This window comes from Pezoporus flaviventris, unplaced genomic scaffold (assembly GCF_033815535.1).
Source record: "Pezoporus flaviventris isolate CSIRO_AGI_PZ_B2104156 unplaced genomic scaffold, CSIRO_AGI_Pfla_v1 ptg000001l, whole genome shotgun sequence".
Lineage (NCBI taxonomy): Eukaryota > Metazoa > Chordata > Aves > Psittaciformes > Psittacidae > Pezoporus > Pezoporus flaviventris.
The window spans coordinates 25,221,704-25,247,571 of record NW_026892549.1 but is presented as its reverse complement, the minus strand read 5'-3'; the positions used below and the strand labels follow the sequence as shown (position 1 = coordinate 25,247,571).

Sequence of the window (25,868 nt, the reverse complement as noted above, 5' to 3'; positions counted from 1 at the left end):
AGGACCCTGCCTAGAATTACGACTCTCTTGGCGAAAAACTGTTTTTCCTGTGTCAGACTTCAAGATGAGCACAAGTGCTGATAAAATCTGAAAATACTAGTATGCCAGCAATGTCGGCATTCCAATTAATAAATCAATCACAATTCATAATAATAATTAAAAATAGGCAGCTGAGTTATTGTCCAGATGAGATGCAGATTGAGCTAAATGTTTGGAAGAGTGATTATAAGCAGCACAAGATTCCACTGTCCTCTCCCACATAAGCCCAAAGGACTGATGTCCACAGAGAGCTGCTGATGGTGATGGAGAGGGGCAGGAGGAATGTTAACAATCTTCCCCTTTTGACCCACATCAAGACTAAGATCACAAAGCAGTTTTGCTGGAATGGAGTCCATGAAAAGAAACACAGGCCTCACACAGTAAAGTACGCTGAACTGACAGACTGATGCATGTGCATTCTTCCCTCCTCCCCACCTTTTTTTTTGGGGGGGAGCTTGTTTGATTTATGACTCAATTAGAACAATAGACTGTATACATTATCTTTATATCGAAACTACTGCCGTTTTTCATGAGAATTGATAAAGCAACTTCATTCAGGACTTACTGAACCTCTTACTGCTAGTCTCGGACATTTCTAACCAGTACACCAAACAAGGGGAAACACATCACTATTTTTCAAACCCTTTCAGAAAGATACTGTTTTCCAGTGGGTTTCCCTAGAATGCCATATTAGCTTGTACATACTGATCGTTGGCAAAGTTTATTACTCTTCAGATGTGTTACATTTTCTCTGAATTTATTTAGCTTGCTACCTCTGGCATCCGAGTTTTAAACAGCACAATGCTTCTTTATGAAACATTACATCACTGAAATCACAGGAAAGTCTCAATGCATTTACATAACATCTTCTGTAGCAATGAAAACAAGTAGCAAAGCACCTGCCCTGCTCCCTGCCACAACTTTGCTACAGTCCATCTCTCCCCAACTACAGCAACAAAACACTTCTCAAAACTGTGCTGTAAGCTGCATCACCAAAACTACTAAAGGCTGAAAAATCTGTATCAATATAGGGAAAAGCAGTAACTTCAAAAACGAGAGAACTCTACTGAATTAATTTCACAGAGTGATATCAACGGGAAGGAAGCCAGTAAATAAATGGTGTTTTTTTTTCCCCGACAAAGGATTGCAAGGAAAACCAGAGCATGGGAGATTTGATGCAGCAAAGGAGGAGGAAAGCGGGGGACAGCACAACAGAAAAAGTACTCTACTGTTTTCAGGTATTAAGGCACTGGAACCAGATGTTGAAACTATAAGTTGAGTTCCTAACCAAGGGTACAAGCACAAAGTCTCAGACTAAGCAAGTCTCAGGTTAAGCCCTGTGAGCTATATATGCTCCTGAATATAAAATCCCTGCACTGTTTGATGCTGTTCTACACAGAAAATTTGTAAGAGGCGAATGCCATTTAGAGGTTCTTGCCTTTTCCTTATTCACTGTAGCTCGTTCCCACCAGAGGCTCCTATCCCAGAGTAAGTCTGACTCACACATTTGCAAAGTCATGACCTGTGAAATTTGCCTTCTCAGACACATCCTTACATGCTCTTTCTGAAGCATTCTTTGAACAGGAGCAAGCAGAATCAAGGCATAGAGGAAAATAAGAGAGGAAATGGCCTCTGCCATCCTACCAGATACACAAAACATTGAATCACACCTATAGACCTTTCACCTACAAAATGGGGTCATGTCTGTGGCACAACAAGTCATTCCTTGTAAAAATGAATGCCACAGAGCAAGTCCATATCCTAAAACATACTGGATTTGTACCCAGTCTTTGTCAGGTTGCAGGTACAATAGCCTGTACCCTAACAATTTGACATGAATTCCCCAAATAAAGTAATGTAGGCTTACGAAGCTGTGCAGAAAAAGAAGCAGATTCTTACACAACAATATGAATGCAATGAGGCGAAATATGCCATTACAGAGGCTGAGGTTAAATAAAAACCAAGATGCTTATGCTACCTCAGCCAGAGCACAGAGCAGCTGATCCACATTATACTAAAAAGGACATAGAAAGCAACAACTTTAGACTCAGTACAGATTAAGAAAAAAAAAAAAACACATAACAAAAGGTTTAAGGCAAGTTACTTAGAAGCCACATGAATATTCAAGTTTTCCTAATTTAAAGCCCAGTGAAACTAACACAATGTCTTAGTAGCTGTTACACCTAAAATCTCCCAAAACTTCAAGAGCAAGGCTAGGTGTGTATTATATTCTCAAGTGAAGCGTTTTAAGAGGCTGTTAAGAATATCTTCCATCTTTGACTTCCTTTGCCTCACCACTTACCACACCTTAAAGGCAACTTGCCTTTAAGGTTCTGGGTGATATATGTACCAGTTCATGTACCTCAGATATTACACAATGGAGTCATATGAGTTGAGATATAGGGCAATAACATAATCACTGTGCCTTAAATCTAATCTCTGATGAGATAGTCACTTACAGAAATGGCCTAGGATATCTATAAAAACAAAAGAAAATCAAAACCACCACCAAAATAAAACATACCATGCACACCTTGTAGTTTCTCTTTTTAAATGAATTTTTAACACTCACACCGAGTTATGTGTTCTTCCCCCTTTTTCTTTTTATTGTTTTCTACAGTTTTTCCTTCAAAGATTATTGTAAAGTCATTGCTACTCTTTCTGGTTTTGCCAAGTTAACCTCTCCCTTAATGTCCATCATGTGATAATTACCATATATTAACTGTGGGGGGAGTTAATATTGTGGAATACTTCTACCTATCATTAGAAGACTCTTTCTTTTCAGAAGTCTTTTTCTCTTTCCCTGAATACAATATTTATATTAGTACAGAAGGCTGGCTGACCCACCTTTTATGTTAAGATTTTAGTGTTTTATTATGCCCCAAAGATAAAATTTAAAGAGCACATTAAGGTCACTTGGCCTTGTAAAATTCTCCCTCCCCATTTACAAGACTTATTCTTTACCTCCTCACCCAGATGCCTCAATAAACTTTACACATCAAGCAGCTTCATAAAACAGTCAGTCCTGCAGTACAGAAGCAAAGCTGTCTGCTTCTTGGGATTCCTCCACAGCACAAACAAACAGAAGGCTCCAAAATAAAAGGAAAATAGTATAGAAACAAGGAAAAGTTTTAATGACTCAAATTAACTGTACTCAGTAAGCAGCAACTGCAGTTCTGCTGCTTACCCTGTCCCCCATAAGCCTTGCTTTCCCATTGAAAGAGATGGACTTTTCTGCTTTTAAAATCTGTCATAGGTTCATACATAGACCAGACTTACCTCAGCAAGAAAAGTGAAGACTAAAACTAATGATCAATTTTTCAGCTTTGTCAAACCTATTCTCTGGCATGACTCAGACTTCTCTGCACATTAAATCCAAACAGTTTGAGGATGAATTTTCTTTGACCCAGTCCTAAAGCTAAACAGGTGTTTTGAGGAAACTGAACCTACACAGAAATTGGTCTGTTGCCCAAGGCTCCACTAAACTGTTAAAGTGACAGAAATGAGTCTGAGCTTACAGCATGGAAAAGAGAAATTAAGTAAAATGTCCCTCCCCCTAAAAAATGAGGGCAAGAAACAGAAAAGCAGATGATGTTTTAAGAGAGAGAGACATGCAACAAAAATCTACCAAGCAAAACCAAACAAGTCATTTACATATAATGTTTGCAAGAAAATGGACACTTCCCACCACAGAGCACTTCAGACTTTAACTTTCAAACTCAGAAGAAAAATAGATGCAGCTGCCCAAACATCTTCCTAATGCTAGGTAACTCCTCACCAACTGGACAATCAGTACCTCCAACACAGAAACAGGCAGAAATTCTGAAACAAAAAAATAAAAGCAGAACTACACCTCTTGATCCTTAGGTCAGCGTGGGGTCATTCATAACCTTTCCAATCTCTGCTTTTTCATAGAGCAAGCTAATTGTCGTGAAAGCTAGAGAATCCATATTCCTTTATTTAAAATAAAAAACCCACACACTTAAAAATAGTACTAGTAACAATAGCAAGCAAATATCATAACTTGTGTAGAACCAAAGTAAGTTGGTTTTATCTGAAAATAACCTCTATTAGGACTGCTTAAAAAACACTTTCCAAATATGATTTATCACAGAGGCTTTAAAGCCTGAAATCAAGACACTATAAAGACTCTCAATAAGAAACGAGTACTTATATTACATGCATGTCACCAACTACTTTGCCATTGCAGAATGTTACTTTAGTTTCTCCTACCAAAAGGAGCTGTCATCATACCTGTTTAAAATAAGACAGAAGGTCAGTGGAGAAGCTCAGCCAGCTCTTGCTTTAGCACTAGCACACAGGGCAGATGGGAAGGTTTCAGCCCATGAATGCACCTGACTACAGGTATACTACACTGAACTCCTTTCATTAGCTCACAATGTTTTCTAAGTTATTATTATCAGATAGACTCAATAATCCCTACTAATAAAGTCATGATGCATACATCAGATATAATATGGAAACTTTGAACAATTTCTCCTTTGAAGGGCACCAAACTAGCTATGCCCTTGGAGAATAACTCTAGATTTTAAAGTGATTGAAGGGAAGTATGGTACCTTTTCCTCTTCAACAAGTCAGTAGGAACTGAAGTGTTACACAGATTTAACAGAAGAAATTGCAACATCATTAAGTAGCTAATACTAGGTTCATTTTTGTGGGATATCACAGGACAGTGTAGAAGGATCATCCACTACTCCAAGAGTAAACACGGCGAGTTTTGCTCAAACCTGAGCAAAGACTGTAAGAGTAAAAAACCTTTAAGTGAACAACAAGGCAACGACTGACATGAGCAAAGCAAGATTCCTCAGAATTTCACCATCACCCTAGTCAATATTTTAATAATGCAATTTTCTTTGCTGTTGTCTTCATCCTCCTCACCCATTATTGTCAGCCTGCAACATGCCCTCTCTACAGAGACATACTGCATCCCAAATGGCAGGTACAACAGAAACAGACAGTGTATGTATTTTATGTGAATGCTAATGTAATTCAACAGTTGAGAGAAAAAGTTAATCAACACCAGCCATCAGACTGTACCTGCAAGTTACCAAAACAGTAGCAAAGTTGTGGCATTTCTTAACTACTGAAGATGAGAGTAACAGGTTGGGGTTCCTTCTTTTTCCCTTCTTCCCAAGATTAAAAAAGAAAAAGCAACATTATTTCCTATTTTGCCTAATTTTTTTCAGAGAAGAAAGGAATGGAATTAAAATTAGTTTTATGACATTAAAGAAAAAATACATTTGAAGCCATTTTGAAGTATTTGTTTCAGAAAATTCAAACTGCAAAACTCTTATTTTCCTTCTCAGACATATCACCATTATAAATACCTATTTAACATTATGCATTTCAGAATTCAAGCATAAAACCTGTAGAAGTCTAGAAGTCTTTTCTATTACCCTCTTGCCCCAGGTTCTATGCCACTCTCTGCCTCTCTAGAAAAAGATACCAAGTGTCATGAGCTTTGTTTAAAAAAAAAAACAACACTTCCTTGAGCAAAGTCACCATTAAACTCCCTCAAAGAGTTAATAAAACTTTGCCCAATTAAAGATTGGAAACCCATGTTTTTCCCAGATTAATGCCACATGCCATGCCCTATTTTGTCATACTGAGAGCCATGCCAACAAGAGTTAGCGTACCATTGTCAACAAAACCTGATACATAGGAAATGTTCACACTTCAGACAACAGAAGAGTGGCAAAAATTACCTTTAATAGGTAATCAGCCACTGCATTATTATGTCAACAGTTTCTACATGGTGTCAAGATCACTGAATTTTGAGAAACAGAAATCTAAAAAGTTTGGAGTAGAGGAAATAAAAAAAAAAAAACCTGCCACAAAAAAACAAACACCAAAAAACGTAAAGTTAAACTGGTAAAAAAGTAGGGTAAAACCAGAATAGGGAGCAGTGGCAAGAACTTGCCTATACTGAACTAGAATTGAGACTCAGGTAGTCTGGTCTGTATACTATACAGACAATTTAGGGACTTGGGGGTTGATTACTTTTGGGTTGGGTTTTGAGGTTTGGTGGAGGTATTTTTTGTTTGGTTTTATTTTTTAGTGTTTTTTTGGTTTTTTTTTTTAACTACAGGAATACCTCTTCCCACATTTTTCAATGACTGAAGAAACTTCAGGTTTCTTATTTTTCAGAGCACCCACAGTTGGATTTGTGGTCCTACAGATCACACTTGAAAGCTTATTCTGTGACATAACTTTTACTTGAACAGTAGATTTTTACATGAGAATAACATGACTTTAATATTTGAACACAGTTTGGGTTTCTTCTTCCCCTGCACAACCATATGACCAACCAATCTCTTCTCCCCACCAATGTCCCCCTTAAAACTAAGTTGAGTTTTAAGTGGCAAAATATAAAAAGGTGTAAGTTTCTTATTTCTGAAATTCAAAGTCAGATCTCCTACAAGCCACAGACAACCCCTTTCAGTACTGTAAGTTGACCACGCATAAACACTTCAGAAAAAGCAGCACTGTCAGTGACCTACAAGGATAATGCTGGAGGGAAAAAAAATGAAAAAGGCATAGGGCCAATAAATTAGTATCTGGAGAAGATGGAAGAGGTGATAACTTTTTCAGTAACAAAAACCCCCAACCTTAACCTCTGGCAAGTATCAACAGCAGCAGCTCATAGTAGTACAGTATCATTTTGTAACAGAAGTCAAGTGATGAGCTTTAGCAATTTTCCCACAGGAAGTGTCTAGGACATCAGAGATTTGTGACAGCAGAAAAGCTTCTTGTGAACTCACAAAAAACACTGTTTCAAAACATGTCCCCACTTACAACACTAGACATGAATAGTGTCTGAAGATCTGCATTTTACACACCCCAAAACTTGGGGGGGGGGGGGAGGGGGGCTGAAAAAAAGACCCCACCACACAAAGAAATACCTTAAAAATTGAAAGCCTGACCTAACAGTCTGCTGAAAACAATGGGAAATCTGCTGCCCTTGATGGTCTGAAAGACCAGAGCCCAAAGGACAAAGCTGAGTCTCCCCAACAGTCCTGAAGCTACTCCAAATCCAAGACGTAACATCCACAGTTTGGAGACAGAACAGCTTCTTTAGGGACTCAATGCTTCAAGGCTTTCAACATGGCCTAGATTACAAGCTTCTCAGAATAAGCCTGGAAGCTGAAGCTGCTCACTGTGAACACACAAGAGGTCACATTTTCTCCATTTATCCTTGAGCCAACTGTTTAAAAAAAATGAAGGGAAAAATGTCTTCAGTGCTGACACTACAGCAAGAAGTTCTGTCTTCACATCCTAGGAGCTCTTCTTCAAACACAGGTCTCACAGAATGAAGTTATGAGTAGGGGGAACAGCAGCTATCTGAGCCAGAACTTGAGAGGACCTGGCTACCAAGACAGTGCTTTGCTTCTAGACAATCAGTCCTCTTGTAGCACTAATTTACACTCCATTTTAAAGCATGAACACTAGACAGATTTGAGGGAGAAACATGAGAAATCATACTGCTCTACAACAAAGGAGGTAACTGCACAAAGAAGATGGGATATTAAATGTTTCAAGTAATAGGAAAAGTGGCATTAAAAGAAGGGAGGTTTAATAATTCAAAAGATACCAACTTCACACACACACACACAAAAAAAGGGATAAAGCTGATGCAGCCCTGATCAATTATAGCTTTAATCTTAGTTTTCAGGTTTCGTTTCAGTAGTTCTAGGCATATAGCCCAAAGAAAAAAAAACAAACAAAAACCTAAGCCAACAAAAAAAAAACAAAACACCCCCCCTCACATTTATCATACTTTTGCAATCCTTTAAAACTTACTTTTACTGGGAGAAGTGTCATTTTGCTGGTCCGACATTGTGTAACAGGCCAAAATATGCTTTTTCTTTGCCCTTAGAACACAGTTCTTCACAGTTAAAACTGATTGTGCTATTTGTGTTCAGCTGGAAAAATGTCAGACCAGTCCACTCGCTCGTGACACAAGGAAGCATTTGTCAGCATGACAATCAGAAAGTGAACACATCAAATACCTAAGGGCATACAACACAGTGGCAAAGCTCCCTTCACCTGACCCTGGGACTAACCACTGTGGAGGAGGGAGGACAGGGAGAAAAACAACCCCCATGGCCACCCACACTACACCGCAGCGAAGCCTTCCACAGCACCTTCTCTTCACCTGCCCTGCTGCTGGCGAAAGCAACGCTGGTTTGACACAGACATCCCTCTGTTGTCCCCCAGGCGACGGGGTTAAGCCGGCCACCACATTCCCACCAGCGACTCGCAGGACTGGTGTCCAGGCACCAGGTAAGGATGGAGACTCCACCCTCACCCGAAAGGGTTCTTAGCCTCCATCCCACAAGCGCATCGCCGATTCAGGACTGAGGTGTGAAGAACAAGCAAGCCAAACACGCGCCATGCACTAACTCGTTATCAGCGAGTTGAAGCGCTTTATTCCTAACAGCACGAGTGTTAACGTATGGTCATGCCGCTGCTTCACGTTTTCGACAGCTTTTAGCCCAGGAGACGCAGAGCAACGCGCTCCTCCCGCCGGGCACAGCAAGCAGGCCGGGCCCGGACAGAGAGCTGCGGCTTCAGCCTTCACACCTGGCCGAGGCGGGGGCCGCGCAGCGCCGCTCCCCTCACGCCGGGTTGGCCCAGGGAAGGCGCTGCCAGGCGGCGCCCGTTAACAACCGCGGCAGCGCCAGCCACCCATCTCCCGGTGCCGCAACCGCAGCCCGGAGCCACCGTCGGTGTCGCCCCTCGCAGCCCGGCGGGTTCTGGCCCCTCTCTGCCGGGAGCGGCGAAGGGAAGGAGGAGAAGGGAGAAGAAAAGGAGGAAAAGCAGAAGGAGCCGCCGGTACCGGCACCCCTGCCCTCAGCCCGCTCGACGGCAGCCGTGCGGGACTGAGAACTGCGCGCTCACCTGGTCTCTGCCGCCCCGTCCCGCGGGACGGGAGGAGGAGGCGGAGGCCATGTTGCAGCGCTCCCAGGCACCTCTTCTCACCTCGCCCAGCGCGGGGGCAGAGCCGTCCCGGGCTCACCCCCACCGGCGGGCGGGCCTGCCCCTCGCCGCCGCCACCGCCCCCTCAGGTGGAGCCGAGCCCCTCCGGTGCCTCTCTTCCTGCGGCAGGCAGGGCAGGGGCGGGCTCGCTCGAATCCCAGGCCCGGCCGTTCGCTCCGGGGGCTGCCGTTGTCCCGCCCCATCTCTAGGCAGCGGGGCGCGGCCTGGAGGCTGCGGCCCTCGACGGTAGGGGCGGCCGGGCACTGCCGGCAGTCAGGACTTCCCGCACCGAGGTGCCCTGCAGTGGGGAAAGCGCTGCGAGGTCTCCCCTGCAGGAAAGCCGGAGAGCGGCAGCTACCAGAGAGCTCAGAAGGACCAGGGAGCACCAGCGCCGCGCCAGAGCCCCTCAGGTGTGGCCGGGCCGCCCGCACCTGCACTGTGGCTTACCTGGGAACGGCGGCCTCCAGCTACAGGCGCCAGCCCCGAAGGCAAATGTACTGGCTGCTGCCCCTTCCTGCCCGCCGATCGTTCTAGAGGATGAGGTTTGGGGAGCCCAGCTGAAGTTTGTTAAGCAAAATCTAAAAGCTAACCAAACCCTTTAGTTTGGCACTAATGCATTCTTTACCATGGTTAAAGCCGCTGGGTTTCGAGAATGAGTGCTACAGGTGTAGTATATTTACAGTAATGCAAATCCAAAGTGGCTTAAAGCAGCAGGAGACTACCTCACTCACTGAGTGCAATGGTGAGCTGCTTCTAAGGATAAGTTCATACTCATAACGCTCTTCAGCCTCCCTGAGGCAGTCTGGATGGTGTTCCCCCCATACCAGTTAAAGCTGATGGCTATGCAAACCCCACATATGAGCTGCTGCATTGATCAAACCAGTAGTTCTACTTGTACTTTTTCTTAGCACTGAAAAATCTTTGAATTATTCAAGTGTGCTTTATCAGGACTTGAAATCATGAAAGTATTGCAAAAGTAATGATTTTAGTTTTAACTTAAATTATCCAGTCATCTTACTTCTCTTCCCCTCCCAAAAGCCTGTTCTGGTGCACCAACCTATTTTTTGGTTTTCATTAGAATTTAATTTATCTGTTAGCAGCAGCTAACCACAACAAATACTATTAAGCACTAATTTACCTACAAATATTGCTCATAATGGCTTAGTCCAGTTACTTTTTACTACCAGAGGTCTTGGTGTTGTAGATGCAATTTGCAGAGTGAATACCCAGCTGTATAAACTGACTATACACATCTATACATCTTCTGGATACTATGTAACTAATTGCTTGTCACTTTCTCTATAAGATGTATGTTTTTCTCCTTTGTATACAGAGCCAAATAAAAATATTTAACTACAGAACTTGGCTGCATCTCATACGGAAAAGTTAATTCCCCAGAATGTCTTTATCCCTCTTATTTTGGATGTGACTCATTTCCTCAGCCCACTCAGGGAACCAGGAGCCAGAGGAGATGGGGAAAAAAATGGATCACAATCCCCATACAGGCTAAAAGAAAGCATGAAGCAGGGCTGGTCATATTTACTGGCAAGCAGTACTATCACCGGTAGCGGCGATTAACATGTCTGTGGCTAGGCCATGCACTATTTCTATGTGGCTCACATACCACACCATCACTGTGTACCACCTTCCACTGCTCCTTAGGAAGGAAAAGTGTAAAGATTGAAAAAGAGTTTACAGATTATAAAATAACACCTTAAGAAAAAAAAATCATTTTTACTTGAAAAGTGTTTTGTAATTCTACTCTCACAACTGATAGCAGGAGGAATTGTTAAATAAATTCAAGGCTGACATGTAAATCCAGAGTCCATTTCCGCAGGCTTACATACCTCACTTGTCTCATCTCCATTCTCACCTGGAAAGTATACCTTCATTTTTGGCAGCTAGAATGACACCCAGAGGGAAGAAAAAGTTAACTTCCCTTACTTCAGGAGAGTTGTCAAGTCAGGCTTCCTTACTGAAGGCTTGGAATTTAAATGTGTTATGGTAGTGCACTTGATCTCATAGAGCACAGTAGCAGGTGGTTGTTGTAAGACAGGAAAGGATAAACAGATCAGGAGCACAGAGAAAACCTGAGGTCATTGGAAAAAAGAGTATTATTGTTGAAATTAAACAGCTATACCAGCAATCAGATTTTTAGCTAGCATAATTGTCTCCCACTGAGGAAGGCTGCTTTGCTGCAGCTGTACTGGCCTTAAGTTTGGACAGAGCCTAAGTGAATGGGCCTTGAAATTGCCTGTTCTGATCGAGGGCTTTGCTAACCAGACCTCAGTGTTTAACTCATAACGAGTCTCCTCCAGCCTGGTCAGTCCAGTGTGAGACTGCTTGCCTGTGTGAGGGCTGAGAGGTGAACTCCAAAAGGAACTCTGAGCACACCTTTCCTGCTCTCATGCATCCACACAACAATTAAAAAGCAGTTTATTGGCTTCTGTGATTTTTCTTCTTGGCATGTAAGCCATGTGAAATGCAAAAACTAAAATCAGGAAGCAGACACCTTTTCCTAAGGTTGGTTTTACAGGGATCAGGAGTGAAAGCTCTGCCCAGCTCAAATTAATGGGAGTTTTGCCAATGACTTTGGTGAAGCCTGGCTTTTTGCCCAGATGCTCTAGAGAAACAAAAGACACTTCCCCACTTTCCCCCCCGGCTTGGTACAAATGTCCTGTTCACCTTTCCCATTTCATTACAATTATTAAAATCCAGGTTGCGTGTTTGTAGGTATTTCTCCAGAGTTTGCATGCAACCAGCTGTCCCCACCACAGTAAAGGCAGATCTGCAGTGACTGAGTGATGCATTCCCTACAGTGGGGCAGGAGTTTGGCAAAGCTGGAGCTGAGGGAAGGTTTCAGACTTTACATCTAGTGGTTGCACGTTTTGGCCTCTGGATGCCAACCCCAATGCACTCACTGGGCTCCCTGCACATCCTTTTGATCTCTGCAACAAGCTCCCTGGACACAGTGCTTTCGTGTCGCTCCTCTTCATGTGATGCTGCAAAGTTCACAGTAAAACTTCTCCTGATTTTAAATTCAGCCAAGGTTTCCTCCAGGAAAATAACCTGAATAACCCATGAATAACCACCACACTGACATTTCCTTCTATCTACAACCTCATTATTTGCAACGAAGGGATGGTTTATGACATTTTCATTATTGTAATTATATCAATATTTGGGTATTTTTAGTCAAGTGGTTTAGCTCATGCCAGACAATATGCAACAAAAAATGATACTTTAAAATAATTGGAACCTAAATTCAAGTACTTTAAATGCATTTAAAATATTTATATTCATGCATTCGGGAAACAGTGACAGGGTTGTTTTTTTTTGTTGTTTTGTGTTTTTTTTTTCTCAGCAGCTTCCATCTTTTGCTTTATTTTCAAATAGTTTGCAGGAGCTTTTTGCTTTCTTGCATCCTGTCAACTCAGAATAGGAACAGCAGAAGGGTTCTCCATGTTTCTTGACGGAGGGAACTATCCTGCATTTAACAGGTTAAATATATCATCTGAGCTACACATTAAAGAGATATCATCCCTCTAATATTATCTTGCTTTTCTAAATGCTACTAAATCTCTCCTACTGTACTTCTGCATTGTAATATTAACAAATTAATATTTTGGTTTTAATAAATGGTAAAAGAAGCCAAACAATGTTTGTATTCGTCTGCTTCTGAGTACAATGAACACAACCTATCTTAGATACCCTCATTGGTATTCACAAGCCAGCTGACCTTTATTAATCACATCATTATGTAAAAAACAAAATACACTTTCTCTTCCTTACAGTGATGTTGTTGCTGAGGAGAACGTGATTAATATACAAAAGACAAGATAATATACAAAAGACAAGACTCTTGCAGCTGCCCTTTACTCAGCACAGAAGGAGTTGTTCAGTTTTACACTGGGTTCTTAGCCATGAATACAGTTGTAATACTATTATCCAGGCTAGGCATTGTATGTCTGATCCTATATGCCTTACCCAATTAACACTGCAGTTCAAGCAAGCAGAAGTTTTTGATGTCAAAGAGGTTTTAATATATGGGCCCCTTGCCCATTTACATAAATAAAATTACAATTAATGGTGTCATTTGATAATTAAAATAATTTGTCAATGTCATCTAGATTCCTGTGCTGTTTGCCTTTGAGTTCTTCCTTGGTTTTGCACTTGGATATATGCTTTGCTGTAAAGGGGAGCAGCAGTTTTAGGGATTCCCACATCCATACATCTCTGTTCATCTGTTACTCAGTTGTCAGCAGGCTTACTGCTATTATTCCTTTAAGCAGAACAGTAAATCCCTTCAAACACAAAAGTCAATACAAATGTAGTTTTATCACCCGTCTCAAGCAGTATCATTAGCTACTGCCATGTCTAAAGCAATGATGAACCTGAGATAAGTACTATCTAGTCAGAAGACATGATTTATATCCTAAGGATAGGCAAACAACAGCAAGAGGGAGGAAAATGCTAGGCAAACAAAACTGTCAGACTGATATTTGACAAATTAATACCACGATAGGTCTATTCTCATGTGTACTCTCCCTTATAAGTAAGCTGTCTAGAGCTTACAGTTATATGAAGTGGGACAGAGAAAGTGCAGGTGGAGAGTGTGGTTATGGAATACATAGCACTCTGTCAGTGTTCGCAGAGTTCTGTTGTGCACAGTTGTGCTATGGAGGGACAGGACAAGCTGAAACTGGTGTCAGCTGCCTTAGGTCAATATGAGCCATCATGGCCACTGAGCACTCTCAGCATGAACTAGGGGCAAAGCAAGCTCTGCTGTTCTTAAAGGAAACCACTGGACACAATGGCATTCTCCATTGCTATAAGATGTTGGTACACAGCTGCTAAATCCACCCAACATGGCATAGCAAAATAATTTCCCTCTGCTGCTTACCTGTGATTAAGCCAGCACAGTTTGTGTACGGAGGAAGAGTCACAAGAGCAGACGCAAAAGCACAGGCAGTCATGGTGGGCTTTGGGTGCAATGGAAATCAGACAGATATCAAAGCTTTCCACCTAAAGGTATCAGAAAAGGCTAAACAGCCCATCTCAGGCACCGGTCAAGGGGATCACTGCCTTGCACAGATCACAGCAGTGTATGCCGCTGGGTCATGGAGCAGTCTCCTGATGTGTAAAAAAGAAGTAAGGCTGCTGGACTCCTGTGTAGGAGAGTTATTCCCTTTCAGCCAGCTTTGCTTCTGGTGCTTCCTGGTCTTCATCACTCAAAACTCCTGAGGCAAAGGGAGTTAAAACTAGTTAAAACCTGGAAAAAAAAGAAAATGTCACTTGCAAGAAAATTCAGATATGTATATATTTTAACATAAGTTTATAGTACTAGAAGTTCATGATACTCCAGTTCCTGCTTCCCTCCTTCCTCCCCTGCCCTCCCTCCCCCCCCCCCCCCCCCCCATTACTGTACATCTGGGTTTTTCCAGACATATTTTCTTTTTATCTGGAGGAAAAGGCAGACTTTGGCCACCTTCCTAAGGTCTCTGGACAAGGATTAGTCCAGCAGACTCAGCAGCAGAAGCTCTGCTCCTGTGCTGGCTATAGAAATCAATCCCTTCAAAGTGTGCACAGCCTGAAGGTGCTGCTGGTCAGGCCTAAGGGACATCACACACACCTTGCTGAGTCAGTTCACATGCATTACTGAGCCTGGGATGTTTTGGCTATGTTGGACTTGATACATACATGGGGAAGGGTTTCTCTATGGTTGTGCAGGGTGGAGCACATCAGACATTTTTCCTTTGAATTGCACAAGATGTGAAGCTATATTTCCCTCTGGGATTTCCCAGAGGTACAAAAGCCTTGTTATGTGCAGGTAAATGCCCTGCAAGTGCTGGGAATACACGATTCAAGGTAAACAGAAACCTGAAAGCATGCGCATCCTATGCTGCAAAAATTCCCCAGGAGGGAGGGAAAAGTGGAGGAGTTTTACCCCTGAAATGTATACGTGTTAGGGGGGAGGAGCTGGACAAGCTGTCTCTTGCTTTTGCCATTGGCTAGGGTAGAGAAGGAAGTGCACCAGAAACAGTCCTGCCTGCTGGAATCGCTCTCCCAAATAAATGCTTTTAGGGAAGAAGCTGCACGTTTCTGTATACAGCAGCCTGCCCTGCTTACATTTAAGGGAAGCAGCAATACTGTCCTTCAAAGATGTTGTAAACTAGTGCAATGAAGTAATTAAAAAACGTAGTTACTTCACTGATGTGGTGTGGTGTTTGTACCTCACTCCTGCAGCGACTGCAGGTTTCCACTGGAGTGTGTTGGCGCCGGCCTATCGGTGCCAATGAGAATGGGTGCCAAATTGTGTCAGCAGCATCACAGAATCCAGTGAAACTATCCTGTAGGGGGAAGACCTATAAAACTAGAAACGCATCTGCTTTGCAAATCTATTTAGTACTGAGGTTTCAAAGTAGCACTTTTTTTTTTTTGCAATGTTTGGAATAGTATATTTCCAGGCTATGTTTTTGTTTGTTTGTTTGGGTTTTTTTATATGTGTGTTACATTACTACTTTCCCAAGTACTGATGGAGCAAGGTTGCAACTGCTAGAGGATTTCCTGGGCAAGGCCCACGTTAGTTATGTCCCAGCCCTTCATTGGGAAGCCATGATAGCATAGGGATTAATTAAAGGTTCTTAATCTGGGAGCAGTGATACAAAACTTTAATTTGCCTGCAGATGTTATGTCTTGGCTTTGGGGGAATTAAGTCACCCAATGACATTTTATTAATGTCTGTACTTTAAAACCAGCTTCAGAAGTCACAGTGATACTTCACAGGTCAGCATCCTTACAGCCAGAAATAACTACTTTATGCTTTGGCCCACCGTGGCATCCAAATCTAAAAGACTTGCTTGATTAGGAGGAGCAGCTGTAGTCACAAGCCTAGCTTGATCCAAATATGGTTATATTCCCCATACCATGCAAACAGTCTAATGTGTTATTCGAGCAGCGACCAGTTCACACATCGGCGCAACTTGGCGCAACCTGCTGCTCCAGCGCCCTCGGTTTTCGCCACTTGGGCAAAAAGGCTTTAGCCTACACTACACTTTAGCTCGCCTGCACTGACCGCGAACCAAGCGGACGCTCGGCGTATCCTCAGCTTGCCGCGCCCGCCCGCACTATCATTGCAGAAACCGCCTCTCGGCCTCGCTTTGGCGCCGCAAAAGGGGTGCGTGCTGATTGGTCGCTTTGAATCATCTCGGCTCGGCGTCATTGGCGGAGCACTGCGGCGGCTAGTTCGAATGCCCCGTGCCCGCCCCTGAACGAGCCCAGGATACCCTTGCGGCGGGGAGCGGGGAAGGCGGTGGCTCCTCAGGTGAGAGGGAGTGGGGCTGCGGGGGGCTCCTCCTCACCCGAGGAGAAGGTGAGGGGGCTCTGGCCCGGGCAGGCGGGCACTGGTTCCGTAAGGAGCTGAGCAGTAGCTTCTCTGCTGCCGCTGGTGTGCGCGGCCGCCTAACGGCTGGGGTGGTGGTGTTCTCGTGCTTTCAGGTTGGGTAGCGGGCTGGGCCCTGTCCCCTGGCCCTGCAGCGGAGCGAGGGGCCGACAGCCTGGTGTGGGGTCGGCCCTTAAAGCGCTTCTGCCGCCCTTAGCCCTTGTTCCGCCGGCTGGGCGGCGGCGGGGCCCCTGCTTCGGAGTGGGATCGCGTGTTGGGGCACGCTGAGGCCCCCATCCCTTCCCGAGTGGGATAAGATCGCCCTTGAGACGTGGGAAGGAAGAAAGATGCAGGGTGGCCGCTCCTCGAGCGGGTACTTGAAGTTTCTGCCTTTGTTGGGCTCGGCACCGGGCGCGGTTTTGAGGTGATAGGACCTGTGGCAATGGGACAGGAGCTGGACCACTATGGGAACGTGCCCCTGACCTCGCTTTCGCGGTAACGGGCTAGGGGTGAGCGCTCGCTTTCCTCTCCCTCGCTTAGGAACTGCCTGACTCGGAAACCTCCTGTGGAGCTGTAGGTAACTAACTACACATTCGCTCGTTACCTCGTAACGGTTCAGAGCCTGGTAATAAAGCTCAGCTGTGCTGAATAAAAGTGGTCAAAAGCAGCATTGAAGGTGTGAAGTGCCAGTCCCACGAGGTGATAATGCCCCTTTAAGTTTATAACTCCTATGTAGCTGTCAAGTAACATGGAGCTGGTGTTCCTTTATCTTGCTAAGATCAAGCCGTGTGATTTTTAGGTATTAGACTCCTGCTAATGAGTAACTACGTAGAACTTATAAATCGGGTGTTTTTTCAGCTGCTTGGAGGAGCTTTTTGTGCAAAAGCATCATGTTTGTGTCCACTCATACTTTGCGATGTAGTTTTTCTAGTTGGAATCCTGAATAAAAACTTGTGTTTCTTGAAGAGAGTGGTAAGTCCTTCGTGTTAGATTCTAAATATGTAAGATAAAAGTAGCTTCTAGAGACTCGGCATAATTTCAGTGACTTGGCTGTGTTCAGGACAGCGACTGTTCATGCTTATGGGTTCTCCTCATTTTCTTGTTCATTTCAGGGATAACCACAATAATGGATGATTACACAAAAATAGAGAAGATTGGGGAAGGTAAGTATACAGAATGGAGCCTTGTAATGCTCCACTGTTTGAGTTACCAAGTGCCACAGAAGCTCTCTGCACTGACTATTAGGGGAACTACTGATGTTCAACTAACTGGAAAAATAAGCTTGTGATTTACTGCAGTAATTATGTCTCTGTAAAAACTTCCAGACTGCCTTTCTTCTGAGGATGACATGATCTACTTGAAACAACCAATCAGTTGTTGAGAGGTGTCTGCCTTCATATTGATGGCTACTGGTGTAATTTCCCCCCAAGAAGGAGAGAAAATATGTTCTGAGGCCTGAAACTAGATTTTCAACTTGGGAAGCTTCTCCATTCCTTTGTGTAGAACCCTGCTTATTTTTCTTGGAGCTGCTGGTAGGGAGTAATGGTTTGAGTATAGGCTGCTCTGATTACATCATTACTGTGATTGTCAGGGAAAATAGCAGATTGTAAGCCTCTGGAGAAGTGAATTGTAACAATTAATTTACTAAATGGCACTAAGAAGTGCCATTCACTCCTTCAATGCAGGAGTTAGTCACACATACACCCCCCCTTCACTGGAAATCCAGCCTTTGTTATATGTTGAAGTCTATGTTTTAAAATGCTTTCAGAGAATTTGTAGTATGCTACTCTGATAAGGTACCCTCAAAGGTAATAGCAAAATGTATGGGCTTGGATCTATTAACAAAGCTTTGTAACTAAAGCCTTGTGCAAGGATTTTTCTTGTAAGAAACTAGATTGATTGAGTTTAATCTTGGGGATAAATGCTTCAAGAATGGTAAAAAGAATGTTTAAGCTGCCTTGGTTTGTTAAGAGTTCTATTCCTGTTGTCATTCCTCATGATAACACTGATCATTAAAGTAGATTGTTGATTTGGAATTTACTACTGGTTCCAATTTTAGCTTCTGCTGAGACCTACAGCACTATCCTCTCTCCTGCAGTGAAGGTTGTGCTTAGAGGTATTTCTATAGATTTGACTAATGGATGGCTAGATCTCTTATTGCATTACGTATCAATGGGAAAATCATAACTCCTTGAGGACGAAGAGGTATAGTGATCTTGCCTGAAAGTTAACCAACTTGAAACTCAAACAGTATCTGATTTTTTATAACTGCATGTTCCAAATATTCAAGTTTCACAGTCTGGCTACAAAGTACCCTGTCCTAACAACCATACTGTTCATGGATGGCATGCCTAAATGTTACTATTGCTTGGTTCAACTGCCAGAACTAAATAGTAGTTCTTGATCAAGCCAGAGACTTACATTGCAAAGACTCTTGCCTATGTTAACAATTCTTGTGTGCAATGACTTATCTGTACCTAGAGCTGGTATGCCTATATGCGTTTCACTGTTTTGTTCAGGTACCTATGGTGTTGTGTATAAAGGTCGGCACAAAACCACAGGCCAAGTGGTTGCAATGAAGAAAATACGTCTAGAAAGTGAGGAGGAAGGTGTTCCAAGTACTGCTATCCGAGAAATTTCTTTGTTAAAAGAGCTGCATCATCCCAATATAGTCTGGTATGCATACACTGGTATTTAGCTAAACTCTTTGAAGAGCGCTAGGTCCCTTTACATAAGAGAATATTTTTCTGCAATTCAGTGAGGTGATAGCTACTCTGTTTAATACACTGTCTGCTTTGCAGTAAATTGCTGTAGTCCCAAATGCCATGTTTATGGCAGTTTTCTAATTGAGATTTCCTTATGCTGCCATTCCCTATTCTAGGAATCTAAAAGTTTTTGTTGATTTTTGTAACTTACGTAGATTATCTTGAGGGTTTTTGTCAGAGAGGAAAGAGCATCCCCTCATGAAAACTGGCTGAAGCTGTTACTTTGGTTTCAGTTTTATTTGCCACCTTGGAATAGACCATTTGACTTTAGTGTTATAACATGAGCCTCTGTCATAAATCACCTCTGCTGTTTTCTTGCAGAGATTTACATGTTGCATTAGGATGCTGTCATAGATGACATCTGAGCTATTGGTGAAACTTCCACCAGTGACTACTTGACATGTAGAATTGATTGCAGCTGTTGTCTTCCCTGCAAAATATTTATTCTTTTGGTGCTGCAAATTACTTTGTCTAATGTGCCTCAAAACTGAACAAGTTCCAGCCACGTAGTGTCTCAATGTATATATGCTTGTGTTTAGGAGCCATTATAATCTATTAAGGATGAAGGAAATACTTGGACCTATGTAAATCCTTTTGTGTCTACTTGGTTCCTATTATAATATTTCCTTAAGCCCTCCTAGTAATTTAGGCTCTGCTGTAATAGGCCAGCTCCAAATAGAGGTAAACACCAACACTGGGTCATTTTTTTAAGGCAACAATGTTTTTTCTCAGATTTTGTGTCCTGTACTAGGCATGAGGGAACAGAAGTTTAAGAGGGAGCGTTCAGGTTTTTATTTGTCTGATACTGTTTCAGATATACTTGGTTTTCCAGATGACAGTATAGCTCACCAAGTCTGTTACCTTTTTTTAAGGTTGAAAGCTAAAGACTTTTATAATAGGAACCTGGAATTGTCAGCTTGTATCCCTGTTGAGAGGGGAAATGCAACTCTGAGTCCATGCATTTTGCAATGGAGTTGATCATAAACTCAATTTTTAGTCTTCAGGATGTTCTTATGCAGGATTCAAGACTGTACCTTGTCTTTGAATTTCTTTCCATGGATCTCAAGAAATACTTGGATACTATTCCATCAGGCCAATATTTGGATCAGTCACGTGTAAAGGTAATGAGGACAATTTCTTAATTTAGGAGAAGTTAACCATAACCTACAAAGCTATAAGCAGCCCTTAGTTTCAGTATAATTAACTCTTTGAGGTGAAATGAAAGGTTATAGAAGCATCTGTGGGCAGTAAGATGAATGAGTTTTGATTTCAAATGCCACTTCAAATTCTTATAGTTACTGAAACTAAACTGCCTTGAACTAAGCTTAAGCAAAGAATTAATTTGTGTGGCTTATCTGCAATGCTTTGAATCTCCATTTCTTACTACTATGAAGTGGGACAATGTAAGGGAACAGCTTTATGTTGCAGAACTTTACCTTGTACTAAAGGTTACTCCATTTTCTCTTTCATCCTTTCTAGAGTTACTTGTATCAAATCTTGCAAGGTATTGTCTTCTGCCATTCAAGAAGAGTTCTGCACAGAGATTTAAAACCTCAGAATCTCTTAATAGATGACAAAGGAGTGATTAAACTGGCAGACTTTGGATTGGCTCGGGCCTTTGGAATTCCAGTGCGGGTATACACTCATGAAGTGAGTTGGAACATCCTCATGGTGATTTGGACTATGCTTACTAGCTTCCTGATAATAACTGAACATGAAACGCCTAAAAAAGAATCTGAGTTCTTGAAGTTGTAAACTAACAGTATAAAAAAAAGTTGTATCTCAGTTTTGCTTTATTCCATGGCTTTCCATCTCCCTGATGGTGGTTTGTTCTAATCTAAGGTTCCAAAGATCACAAATTCTGCTATTACCTTGACAGTGAATCAGATGGCCCAGAACTTGTTGCTTGCTGTCTCATAAGGGCATTTTTTACCTCACAAAGTACTCAAGTCTGAGAGTTTTAGTGGCTAAGTGCAAAAGCCTTCCCATTCTTTGTGAAGGTAGTGTATGTAACTGCTTCACCTTCAGCAGAAACTACTGCGATGGAGTTTAAGATATTTGTCTATAAGTGGAAGTTTGAAATTAATGTTTTCACTAAAACTTCTAGGACCAGTTATTACTTTAACCAAAAAACTTGGAATGCTGCTTAATAATGAATAAGCCATAGTGTGTGCAATTAGATGGCCTGATTCTTATAAACTTATAAAAAATTTCCTTGTTCAATAGGTAGTAACACTGTGGTACAGGTCTCCAGAGGTATTGCTAGGATCTGCTCGTTACTCTACTCCTGTAGATATATGGAGCATAGGTACCATATTTGCTGAGCTGGCAACTAAAAAGCCTCTTTTCCATGGGGACTCAGAGATTGACCAACTCTTCAGAATCTTCAGGTATGTTAGGCTGAACCTTTCTTCTGACTTGTGCAGCGTTGCACAATGGTGCTCTGTTGGTATTAAAACCATAGTAGTGCATACATATTTCAGACTAAATTGTTTAACATGTTGCTTATGCTTACATAGAGCTTTAGGCACCCCCAATAATGAGGTATGGCCTGAAGTGGAATCCCTGCAAGACTATAAAAACACATTCCCAAAATGGAAACCTGGCAGCCTTGGAACACATGTCAAAAACTTAGATGAAGATGGACTTGATCTGCTGTCTGTAAGTAGTCTGTCTTAAACTGCTCATTAAGAAACTGAACAGGTCTAAAATATGTAAAAGTTTACTAATCAGTGTTTTCTAGAATGAAGATACAGAGATCTTCTAACTATCTTCAGGTGGTATGGGCTGTCCTTCCTGTAGATCTGAAAGTTTGACATTCACTCACTACTTTCATAAATAATAAATGATTTGACTTCCATTCTCACTAAGCAATTATTCCTCAGATTTTTTTATCATTTTTTTACTCTAGTAAGCCAGGTACAACTTGAAAGTGAAGAGAATGAGCTTTTACAAACAGTCTTAAGTGAAGGCTCCTGCCCATAAACCGTAGCTAGTGCCAGCGCCTTCCTGGTGCCAGCACTAATTACCTTATGACAAGGGGATTAATCTTGCCTTTAAATTAAAGATTTTTGGCTGTGGTAAAGTAACTTTTTAATTGGTATATTTTGTGTCTAGTGTAAGTTTACTTTAGTTCTGTGGTCATGCAGTTAAACTGTCCCACTAAGCTTTCCTTTGGCAAGCTCTTCATCAGGCTTTTTCATTTGGTGCTCTCCCAGCTCATGTGCTGCTGCTGTGGCTTAATTTGGATCACAACTTAGGTGTGATCTTAGATGCACTGAAGTATAAGAATGTGCCTTCATGATTTATCCTTTGGCTTATCTCAAGCTGCATTTATGCAGTGCAGGCTTGCATATAAGGGTGTGGAGAGGGTGCTCTACAAGCCTTTAGGATGGCTGAAACTTCAGAAGCATCTTGGTACAAGGAGAATCTTGTACAGCAGTAACCTGTGTAGGCAGCTCTTGTTTTTAAGCAGTCAAAGTAGTTTATTGCCACGTCTGTGGCAAAATGCTTTGAATGAAGTGGTGGTAACCAAGTAGCTCAAATGACTGCAATTTCTTACAAGTTTTCTTTGTGAGAACTGTGCCACAGTTCAGACAGAAACCTGAACATTTGTTAAACAGTTGTCCTGGATAGCTCTCTGAACCTTGCAGCAGTGTCATCTTACAGAGTTAACTGACTTAAGATGGGAATACCTCTTCTGTGTCCATTGACAGCACTATTTTAAATCGCTTTGAAGTAGAATTGTAACTGATTGTATTTACAAACTAAAATCAATTGAACAGGCAAGTGAATCTTGTTCATAGTCATGTAACTGGTTAAGTACTCATCTGAGCTTAGATGTGGCTTCATTGTGTAATACCAGTGTTTTGGGATGCTGCTACTAAAGGAAAAATAGTAGTTCTGTAAATGGTGTTAACAAAATGCTAATCTCAAACTATATTAAATTCAATAAAATTTTATAGTTTTACCTTAATAAATGTTGAAATTTTACCTTCCTGTTACTGCCTGGTGATGGGTATGACTGAATTCTTAGGCATCTGGAATCTATTTAAGCTTCCTATGGCACTTTCAAGTTTGAAGAAGTGATAGAACTTTTAAATGCAACAAAACTGAATATTTTGTTCTGTAACACAAACACAGCATTTCAAAGCACTTAATGGTTTGCTGCCAAAAGCTTTGGTATGTCAGACATTAAGTTCCAGGAAAAATTGTCCCAGACTGCTCAGGGAAGAAATGGTCACTTGCTCTGTCAGCTGGAGTACTGTAGTCTCAATATGCAGCATTCCTTTTCAGAGAAACTTGCCCCTTCTTGTCTGACTCAATTTTAAGAGAACTTCTGATATCAGTATTAACTATAGGATGCTGTTGTTCTGGGGTATAGCTAATAGGAACCTGTCTTAAGATGAAATTGGACATGCAAGGGTAAATCTAGAGACAGTGTTGCATTTAGCAGGAGCTCAGAGAATATAAAAGCAAATTCAGTGATTTAAATCAGCTTGGAAGACTCGCTGTAGGGTGAAATCTAAAGATAGTTAACTGTCAAGACTGGTAGGGTAATACCCTACTGGGCAGGGTAATACAGGTTAAGATTATTTTTTTTTCTGGAAGGTGTTTGCTGGGGGCATGGGAAAGAAGCAGGTGGCAGAACCTTGATTATGTGAATTTGAAGTGCATTTTTCCTTTAGGAAGGAGAAACAAAAGCAAAACCACTTTGCAGAGACAGTTTTCACTGTAGTACAAAACTGCTAAATGCTTCATTCCTATATTCTTTTGGCCCCTTGTTGCATGATAAAAACTGTAGGTTTTTTTTTATTTATTATTATTTAACTGCTGGGAAAAATCACTCGCCTTTTCTTAAGTTCCAGTGTGCTATTTTAGTGGCTACAGCGTCCCTTTTATTTGCTGTAATAATCTGAATCTAAACTTTATTATTGAAGTCTTCAGCCAAAGTAATTTATGAAAAAAAACTGAAGGTTTTAAAATGCTGTGTTTATTCAGTTCTGCCTGCTTCTAATACTTTCCTCTTTTGATTCTGAAATAGTGATCACTCATACTTTAACTATGAACTGCTGCACCAAGCTGAGTAGAAGCAATTTGACATTGGTTTCTTCAGTGTCAGTGTAATAAAACAAGCATATGACCACTTGCCCTTGTAAGCATTTTGGGCTTTAACAGCCTGAAGCTTATTTATTTCCCTTAATTGAGAAGCTGAGACTAATTACAGCCACTGACACATGTGTGAACTGTCATGAACTTGGTTATTGAACAGGAGGAGAAATGTTTCTTTACTTTCTGAGATGCTATGTGCTACTACTGACCTACTACTGATAGGTAGAAATAACCTCTCCATCTATGAGAAATCATGGAATGTAGGAGAAAACATAGTCTTTATGGCTACTTGATTATTATTATGGTGAAATAGCTACCTGTTTAACATGGTTTTAATTACCACTTCATGAGGGAGTAAATTTGTTTCTTTTCTCTTCCAGAAAATGTTAATTTATGATCCTGCAAAAAGAATTTCTGGAAAAATGGCCTTGAACCATCCGTATTTTGATGACTTGGACAAATCCACTCTTCCTGCTAATCTGATTAAGAAATAATAGGCCTTTGGACTAAATCAACCACCACAGTGAAATAATTGTGATTACTTTTACTATTAAGTCTGTCTGTAACTTTTATGTTTGTCTAAAACTGTGGCTGTGTGTTTAGTTTGTTTTGGTTTAAATGTTACCTACATGTAAATATTAACCTATTAGTACTGAGTTCAAATACAATGCAAATATTGCTGCCATTAATGCAGTGAACTTCCTATCAATAAAGCTTTAAATACAGTGAAGGACTGAACTCATTTCTAGACTATGGCTGATTAACTACTAAATTGCTGGTCCTGATATGACAGGAATATACAATAGGAGATTTCCCTGAAGTTTCAGGTGTTTCAGTATGTCAGTTAAGATTTTACTTGAGCATGACAATCAATTTGCCAAAGGACATGTAAATCAAGGTATTTTGAACTGAAGAACTGCAGCTTACTAAAGCAAAGTTTTGAACTTTGATATCTTGAAGGTATTTGAAAATAAGCATTTGGAAAAAATCCTTGCTCTGTATGCTTTTCTGTTATATTAAAGGCCCAAGAATTTAACTAGATGTTGGCATGTTAAGTTTTGAATTGGCATAGTTCCACCTTTTGGACCAGTTAAGGTATTATACCTTAAATTTTACATGGACAGCCTATATACCAGTGGGCAACTGCTTAGTAGGCCCCCCTCCCAGTTGCTGATAGTAATACAGATCTCTGGTTCTTGCTAAAGTTAGAACACCCTGGATTATGCTTGAATTTGAATACTAGTCTATCCTCATACAGGAGTAGTCAAGTAAATGTTGACTTAAATTGACTGCTAGGAATTGTAATTATAGACTGAGATGCCAGATGTCTAGAGACTCTCTTATGATTAAAGCAGGAGCTTTTAAAAGCTCCTCAGCCGTTTTCTTTACGGGTAAGAGTATTGTAAAATGTTGAAACAAAATTCAAAATAACATGCTAATAATTGATTGCTTATTTGATTTCCAGTTATCTCTATTCTTGGCTTTCAAATATGTCGATAGCAGCAGGGTTCAAACTGTGGTGTTACTGGATCTAAGCACTATGATGCTGCTTTACTTCCTGGTTAGAGGTC

At 41.5% G+C, this 25,868-nt stretch overlaps 2 protein-coding genes across 2 annotated transcripts in view; one reads left to right on the top strand and one right to left on the bottom strand.

Annotated features, from left to right (window-relative positions):
* The window catches only part of ANK3 (ankyrin 3), a 379,207-nt gene extending 369,965 nt beyond the window's left edge, over nt 1–9,242 (bottom strand). The window contains exon 1 of the mRNA XM_061449032.1: nt 8,962–9,242. Coding sequence (XP_061305016.1) covers nt 8,962–9,012 — 51 coding nt within the window. The 5' untranslated portion in view covers nt 9,013–9,242. The remainder of the gene's footprint in view (nt 1–8,961) is intronic.
* Nucleotides 9,243–16,266: 7,024 nt separating this feature from the next.
* CDK1 (cyclin dependent kinase 1) lies at nt 16,267–25,022 on the top strand. Its single transcript, XM_061449012.1, has 8 exons — nt 16,267–16,363; nt 17,533–17,583; nt 18,940–19,096; nt 20,183–20,306; nt 20,665–20,835; nt 21,412–21,575; nt 21,705–21,846; nt 24,678–25,022. Exons 2-8 carry the CDS (start codon nt 17,547–17,549, stop codon nt 24,789–24,791), a joined length of 909 nt encoding a protein of 302 aa, XP_061304996.1. The 5' UTR covers nt 16,267–16,363; nt 17,533–17,546; the 3' UTR covers nt 24,792–25,022.
* The last annotated feature ends 846 nt before the right edge of the window (nt 25,023–25,868 follow it).

Bases quoted from the DNA above. Each gene is read 5' to 3' on its own strand.
- CDK1 (XM_061449012.1), top strand. From the start codon at position 17,547: ATGGATGATTACACAAAAATAGAGAAGATTGGGGAAG. The intron at 17,584-18,939 runs GTAAGTATACAG...TGTTTTGTTCAG, and splicing joins AATAGAGAAGATTGGGGAAG to GTACCTATGGTGTTGTGTAT. The intron at 19,097-20,182 runs GTATGCATACAC...CTCAATTTTTAG, and splicing joins CATCATCCCAATATAGTCTG to TCTTCAGGATGTTCTTATGC.